Source organism: Sphaerodactylus townsendi, linkage group LG01, assembly GCF_021028975.2.
Source record: "Sphaerodactylus townsendi isolate TG3544 linkage group LG01, MPM_Stown_v2.3, whole genome shotgun sequence".
Taxonomy (NCBI): domain Eukaryota; kingdom Metazoa; phylum Chordata; class Lepidosauria; order Squamata; family Sphaerodactylidae; genus Sphaerodactylus; species Sphaerodactylus townsendi.
The window spans coordinates 3,815,262-3,823,356 of NC_059425.1; the positions used below are offsets into that span (position 1 = coordinate 3,815,262).

At 46.6% G+C, this 8,095-nt stretch overlaps 1 protein-coding gene across 1 annotated transcript; it reads left to right on the top strand.

Annotated features, from left to right (window-relative positions):
• The first annotated feature begins 240 nt into the window (after positions 1-240).
• Positions 241-4,471, top strand: SPRR5 (small proline rich protein 5). Its single transcript, XM_048507947.1, has 2 exons — positions 241-569; positions 3,223-4,471. The coding sequence occupies exon 2, from the start codon at positions 3,244-3,246 to the stop codon at positions 3,682-3,684; it is 441 nt and encodes a 146-aa protein (XP_048363904.1). The 5' UTR covers positions 241-569; positions 3,223-3,243; the 3' UTR covers positions 3,685-4,471.
• The last annotated feature ends 3,624 nt before the right edge of the window (positions 4,472-8,095 follow it).

An 8,095-nucleotide genomic window follows, 5' to 3' on the forward strand; every position in this document is an offset into this window, starting at 1 on the left:
CACGACCAGCCACTCCGTGTTGCCGTTGGCACCAACTCTTTGACTGAAGCTCAAAAATGCTTCCGTCTCGGCAAACACCAGACTTTCCTTCGGGCCATCCAGTTCGAATGTTGACATTTGAATATAATATCTCTCTCTGTCTGGGAATGTAATGAAGGTGAGGGAACGGCGGCGGGGTGGGGGGGGGAGGAAGGGAGAAAAGGAGCTAAAGACACACAAAGACAAAGCTGTTGTCTTCCAATGGATGTTGAAGCTGGGTTTCCATTTGAGACAATCTCTGGGGATCCAAGAGGAACTCTCCTTCCCAAATGGTCATGCAATCTTGCACCATGACTATCCCAAGGATGGCACAACACATTTAGATTGCAAAAGCATAAATTGCCCAGCCGGAGAGGGTGTTTCCTTGCTTTTTTTCTCTCCCTTTTGTGGATCATGTGGGTGAACGGTGACTCTTTCTGAGCAATTAGGGCTTTGAAGCTACCATATAAATAGTCCTCCACCTCCTAGGATTCCTCACACTGCTTCACAGGTTGCCCTCTTGAATCTCGGTCGTGCTTTGAGGCTTTGAGGTAAGTAGAGCTGATTTTCTTTTCCTCATCACAGACCGTATCTGGGATGGAGACTGATTTCTGAATGTCTTTTTAAAGAGGAAATCCTGTCAGAGGGAAACAGGATTGTGAAGCATCTTGGATAGCGAAGATATTGCCTTGGAGTGTTCTAGAGTTATTTCTGTGAAAGATGCTACTAGACCTACCGGTACACTAGACCTTCTTTGTCTAGTCTAAAATGAAGAAGAGTTGGGTTTTTATACTCCATTTTTCTCTACTGAAAGGAGTTTCAAAGTTGCTTACAATAAACTTCCCGCCTCCCCAGAACAAACACTTTGTGGGGTAGGTGGGTTTTTTTAAACAACCACCTTTATTTGGCATTTAAAAATAGGTTCTAGAATGTTGCCAGACATTTTTGAGATACAAATCAAGAGTACATTCAAAATGCAGACAGGAAGACTGTATATAGCAGTATACATTACTTAGAAAGCAGAAAGGTAGGTGGGTTTTTGAGTGAACGGAGAGGGTTTTGAGTAAATTGTGACTAGCTCAAGATCACCCAAGATCCGCTGTTCATGTGGTGGAGCGGTGTGTCAAACCTGATTCTCCTGGTTACAGTCCACCACTTTTAACCACTGCACCATGCTGACTCTCTGACAACACACACAACCTTGACAACTTAGATGACCCATGAGAATATTGTGTACAGTTCTGGGCACCACAATACAAGAAGGACATTGACAAGCTGGAACGGGTCCAGAGGAGGGCAACCAAAATGGTGAAAGGTCTGGAATCCATGCCCTATGACGGGAGACTTAGGGAGCTGGGAGTGTTCAGTTTGGTGAAGAGAAGGTTAAGAGGTGACATGATAGCCCTGTTTAGATATCTGAAGGGATGTCATGTTGGTGAGGGAGCAAGCTTGTTTTCTGCTGCTCCAGAGACTAGGACCAGGAAACATGTGTTCAAGATGAAGGAAAAGAGATTCTACCTAAACATCAGAAAAAACTTCCTGACAGTGTTCGACAGTGGAATTCACTGCCTCGGAGGTTTTTAAAGGCTGATTCCGCATGGGCCAAAAACAGCAGTGTGAAAATGGTGTGGAAATGGTGTAAAAGAATTTAAAACGGTGTAAAAGGGTTTATACTGTTTTCCCACCATTTTCACACCGCTGTTTTTGGCCCATGCGGAATCAGCCAAAGAGAGGCTGGATGGCCATCTGTCAGGAATTCTTTGATTGTGTGTTCCTGCATTGCAGGGGGTTAGGCTTGTTGGCGTCTCTTCCAACTCAATGATCTCTTCCAACTCAATGATTCTATGAGAATGCTTGAGTCTATCAGAACTTTTTTCCACCTGCTTTGGAATCCTGTGAAAAATGGGGTTCGCTGGAGCTCAGTTCCATTTTGGTCAGATAATTAGAAATTCTATTTTACTGTCATTCAGCCTTCATCCCAGTTGCCTATGGCAGTGTCCAAAGTTCACCATGACTTTCCTTCATCCCTTCATTTCCTTCATTCCTTCATCCAAAGGGTCAGCAAACTTCATGGTCAAATGAGTATTTTAACCTGGACCTTTTCAGTCTTATAACCAGACATCCCAATTGCTAAGAGCCAGCATGGTATAGTGGTTAAGAGCAGGTAATTCTAATCTGGAGAACTGAGTTTGATTCCCCACTCCTCCACCTGAGTGGTGGAGGCTTATCTGGTGAACCAGATGTGTTTCCACACTCCTGCATTCCTCCTGGGTGACCTTGGGCTAGTCACAGTTCTCTCTGAACTCTCTCAGCCCCACCTACCCCACAAGCTATCTGTTGTGAGGAGAGGAAGGGAAAGAAGCTTGTAAGCCAGCTTGAGTCTCCTTACAAGAAAGAAAGGTGGGGTATAAATCCAAACTCTTCTTTTTAAATCACATTAGTCCTTTTGTATAATTGTGCCAGGGGTGTTTGTGGGGGGTGGGGGTGGGGAGAGAGAGAGATTAACAATCTATTTTATAATTCTATGCAATCTCTATTGATATCTGCCATGTTCTGGGTACTGGTTGATTTAATGTAGTCTTTTTCATATTTTGTTTGATGTGCTTTTCTGTCGTCTTTTAACATGTTTCTTGAAAGTCTATTAACGTATTCTACTTTTTTACTCTTCTTTTTTGCTTGGTATTGTGAAGTAACCTATCTATGAGTCTCTTCTGAACCTATAGGCTTGAGTCCAGATTTGCCTATGAAATCTGAACATGTTTACTCAGAAGTAAGCCCCACTTACTTCAATGGTAGTGTGCATAAGATTGCACAGTGGAGCTAGTTCTATGTACATTTCCTCAGAAATAGGGATCCACCGATGCTTATGTCCAAGTCCGAATGAATAGCGCAACAAGAATAGTTATTATCTGGTTGATGAAAATGATAATGTAATATAATGTAATAATAATAATATAACACGATAATAATACCCCTGCGCTGAGAAATGCTTATTTATTTTTTAATTAAAATATTTATACCCCACCTTTCCTTGTGGCTCAGGTCTGAAGTATGAAGCCTTAGAGGAAAAGCCATTTAATTTGAAGGAAAAACCATTTAAGTTGGAGGAAGGCTGGTTAGAAGATAGCTGGACTCACCCCATTACTAGAAACATTTCCCAGATAAAGGTAACCACTTAAAAATGTTGTCTTCTCTCTATTCTAGGCTTCTGTAGAACCTCCAAAGATGGAATATCAACAGACCAAACAACCTTGCCTGCCTCCTCCTCAGAAGTGCTGCCCGCCTCCACAACAGCCCTGCTCCCCTCAGGAGAAGTGTTGCCCTCCTCCACAACAGGTCTGTCCCCCTCAGGAGAAGTGCTGCCCCCCTCCGCAGCAGCCCTGCTCCCCTCAAGAGAAGTGCTGTCCCCCTCCTCAGCAGGTCTGCTCTCCCCAAGAGAAGTGCTGTCCACCTCCACAGAAGGTCTTCCCTCCTCAAGAGAAGTGCTGCCCCCCTCCACAGCAGGTCTGCCCTCCTCAAGAGAAGTGCTGCCCCCCTCCACAGCAGGTCTGCCCTCCTCAAGAGAAGTGCTGCCCCCCTCCGCAACAGGTCTGCCCTCCTCAAGAAAAGTGCTGCCCGCCTCCTCAGCAAGAGTGCTGCCAAAAGAAAATGTTCCCTCCAAAGTAAACCCAGGATCACAAATGTAGTGAAGAATGAAGAGAGCACCTGCCGGATGAAGGACTGACAAGATGTAATTTAGAAAAAAAGACACAGAGCACATCCCAAGCATTGGCTCAGTTTGCTTCCCTTTTGATGTAGACATCTTTAGAGTAATGTCATGCTCCCTCTGCATGTAGCATATTTTGCATTGGTGTAAAGAAAACCCTGGAAATGAAGACAGGCAGTGGCTCATAACATGACGATTCATTTCATCCCATCAACAGCAGTGGACACTGGGCTGATTCCTTGCAACCTGTCACCTCAAGGCTTAATTCTGTGCATCCATTGTTAGCAATGAAACCAATTCATGGTTGAAGAACCTCGGGTGATATGTGAAGTCCCATTTTTGTCAATGAGACCAATGCCTGGTTGGGGAACCTTGTGTGATATGTGAAGTCCCATTATTGGCAATGAAACCAATGCCTGGTTGGGGAACCTTGGGTGATATGTGAAGTCCCATTATTGGCAATGAAACCAATGCCTGGTTGGGGAACCTTCCGTGATATGTGAAGTCCCATTATTGGCAATGAAACCAATGCCTGGTTGGGGAACCTCGGGTGATCTGTGAAGTCCCATCCGGAATGCTTTGCAGGAGTGCTCTTCTTTGCAGTCTGCTTCTCCATCTTGTATTTTGAGATGAATCCAACAATGCAGCCTTTGTTTGTGCTGCGGTCGCTCTTGTGATATTTTCCCTGCTGTGTCAATGCACTGCTCTGAGCATCACTTCTCTGCCTTATTAAAATGTGTAATCATACATTTGCCATCTTGTAATTGTCTCTGTGTTTGAGTCAGGGCAATACGTGTTGACTCTCGTCATTTGCCTGAGCTGGTTGATTCAGGGGATGGGCTGGGACATTTCGGCTACTTTTAGCACTCATTAGTGGAGCCAGGAGGGTGGAGGGTGAGCGTGAGAAAGGAATTAGCACACCGAAGACTCCAAAGTATACAAGAGCCAAAATGACAGCATAACCGTCAGGCTCCGCCCGTACAACTTTCTCCCAGCTCCCACAGTCTCAGGGCAAGAACCAGGAGAGATCTGCATCCTTGACAGAGTCCGCCACTGTCCCAACCCTCCGTGAAATCTGTCGATATGTCTTGCCCTGATCCTTCTTGATTTGACCCATGTTTAAGACATGGGTGCTTCAGAACTGGCCAATTACACAACGAAATTGCAGGCCATCAATATAAGAACATAAGAACTAGCCTGCTGGATCAGACCAGAGTCCATCTAGTCCAGCACTCTGCTACTCGCAGTGGCCCACTAGTTGCCTTTGGGAGCTCACATGCAGGATGTGAGAGCAATGGCCTTCTGCTGCTGCTGCTCCTGAGCACCTGGTCTGCTAAGGCATTTGCAATCTCAGATCAAGGAGGATCAAGATTGGTAGCCATAGATCGACTTCTCCTCCATAAATCTGACCAAGCCCTTTTTAAAGCTATCCAGGTTAGTGACCATCACCACCTAATATGTTTCATTGCTGGCAAAAAAACATGAAAACTTTTCAAAAAGAAAAAAAAGTATTAATTGTGGTGGATAAATGCAAGGGAGTCAATCTTTTCCCACAGTTACAGAACTATTAGAACAAATCACCTACACCTCAGCCTGCCTTTAAATTAGGGAGAGATGAGGGATTATTCTGTGATACCCGTGTGAATACATGGAGGGATGTTTAAGGTTGTAGGTAGCCCCAGGCTAGCCTGACCTTCTCAGATCTCAGAAGCGAAGTAGGATCAACTGGGGTTAGTATTTGAATGGGCAACTTTCAAGGAACACCAGGGTCATGAGGTGGAGTCAGGCAATGGCAAACCACCTTCGAACCTCTCATGCCATGAAAACCCTATGGCACAGGTGTCAAACTCGTGGCCCTCCAGATGTTATGGACTACAGTTCCCATCATCCCCTGCCAGCATGATGCTGGCAGGGGATGATGGGAACTGTAGTCCATAACATCTGGAGGGCCATGAGTTTGACACCTATGCCCTATGGGGTCGCCATAAGTCAGCTGTGAGTTTATGACAAATGCACCCACCCACCCACACACACACACTCTCTCTCTCTCTCTACTATTCTGGGAAGGAAGGCAGCATGGTAAAGCTTGATCTCATCAGATCTCACAAGTTGAGCAGGGTCAGTGCTTGGAAAAGAGATCACCAAGGAAGACTCTACAGAAGAAGGCAAAGGCAAACCACCTCTACTTCTCATTTTACTTGAAAGCCCCTTGGCTGGAGTCTCCATAGGTCAGTTGTGACTTGACAGCACTTCACATACTAACCGTTTCATATTATAGATGATCAGTTTGCTGATATCCTTAAAGAGTACATTGTGTATCCCATGAGAAATAAAATATTAACACAGGACTGGATCCTACTATTACTCTCCGTTAAGTGTAGAAATTTCCTCTGGGGCAAGGGGTGGCATACAAGGGAAGGGGAGGGAGGGAGGGAGGGGAAGGAGTGAGGGGTGGCATGAAAGGGAGTGGGCCCGGCATCTGGACATGGCCCACCCACCCTAGTGGAGGGAGGGGAGGGGAGGGGGAGGGGTGGCATGCAAAGGAAGGGGAGAGAGGGGTTCCTGCAGTAAGACACATTTGCGTGCTAGCGAAAAGTGTCACACTTCTCCAACTGATATCAATTCAGAACCAGAAACTATTGATAATTCAGTAAATTCAGGGCAGACATAAGGGAACACATTTGGCTCAAATTTTAACGAAGGTCAATTCCGCACAGCATAATTACACTGGGTTGCATTCGATATTTTAAAAACCAGGTCTGTTTTATAAGGGTTTCTCCCTTTGCATGGGTGCCCATTTCTGTGAAGGAACTGAGTTAAGATCAGGCTGAAGTGCTCCAATTTGTTTCGCACGAACCCAGGTTTTTTGTATTCACACCGCAAGTGTACCCATGCACTCACAGACATCCCCGGTGTCCTGCGTTCTGATTGGCTGTTCTTTTTTTGGACAGCAGCTTGAATCATAGTTTCCACCCTGGCCTTTTATTTATTGATGTGTTTGTTTTATTCCATTTCTATCCCGCCCTATCCCCACAGGGCTCAGGGCGGGTCATAACATAAAATTAAAATAAACAGTCATTAAAACTTTAAATATAGATACAAACATTAAAGCACTGGAAATACTGGACACCATTATGGAAGATGTTAAAAACAGATGGCAATAAATAATCCCCCTTCAACCCTCTCCCCCCCCCCCGCCGCCCTTATTAAAATGGCCGCCATTATACCTTCTCTGCGATTCTCGGATAGGAGCGCATTTTGTGAGCTAGAAGATTCTCTACTGAAGCTATTGAGCATGGATCCGGAGGTGGCGCAGCTGCTGGATGTGTTTCTGCCACTGGTCGTGTACCTCCTCAGCCTCCTCTGTGCAGCCACTATTTGTAACTGTTGTATCCAGTCTCACATTAGAACACAAGAACATAAGAACTCGCCTGCTGGATCAGACCAGAGTCCATCTAGTCCAGCACTCTGCTACTCGCAGTGGCCCACCAGGTGCCATTGGGAGCTCACATGCAGGAGGTGAAAGCAATGGCCTTCTGCTGCTGCGGCTGTCGCTCCCGAGCACCTGGTCTGCTAAGGCATTTGCAATCTGAGATCAAGGAGGATCAAGATGGGTAGCCATACATCGACTTCTCCTCCATCAATCTGTCCAAGCCCCTTTTAAAGCTATCCAGGTTAGTGGCCATCACCACCTCCTGCGGCAGCATATTCCAAACACCAATCACACGTTGCATGAAGAAGTGTTTCCTTTTATTAGTCCCAATTCTTCCCCCCAGCATTTTCAATGAATGCCCCCTGGTTTTAGTATTGTGAGAAAGAGAGAAAAATTTCTCTCTGTCAACATTTTCTACCCCAGGGGTAGGGAACCTTTAACACTCAAAGAGCCATTTGGACCCTTTTTCCACGGGACAAGAAAACACTTGGAGCCGCAAATAATTTTTGACATTTAAAATAAAGATAACACTATATATATTGGGTTTTTTTACCTTTTACTCCACTCATTCTGAGAAGCACATGGATGCACCTGCCCTGCTGCCTGCAGGGTGGGCAAGGATGGGGCCAGCGGCTCGGGCCTTGCCGGCCATCGGGAAAGCACCCGCCCCGCTCGAACAAGGCGGGCGAGAGGGGAAACCTGCGGCGCTGCCCAGCCGGCCGCGGGCAATTGTTGCGCCGGCCCTGCTGCCTGCAGGGCGGGCAAGGACGAAGCCAGTGGCTCGGCCTCACCAGCTGCCGGGAAAGCGCCCGCCCCGCTCCAACGGGGCGGGCGAGAGGGGAAGCCCGCAGCCTGGCCCAGCCGGCTGTGGGCAATTGGTGCGCCCACCCTGCTGCCTGCAGGGCGGGCAAGGATGAAGCCGGCGGCTCGGCTCATGG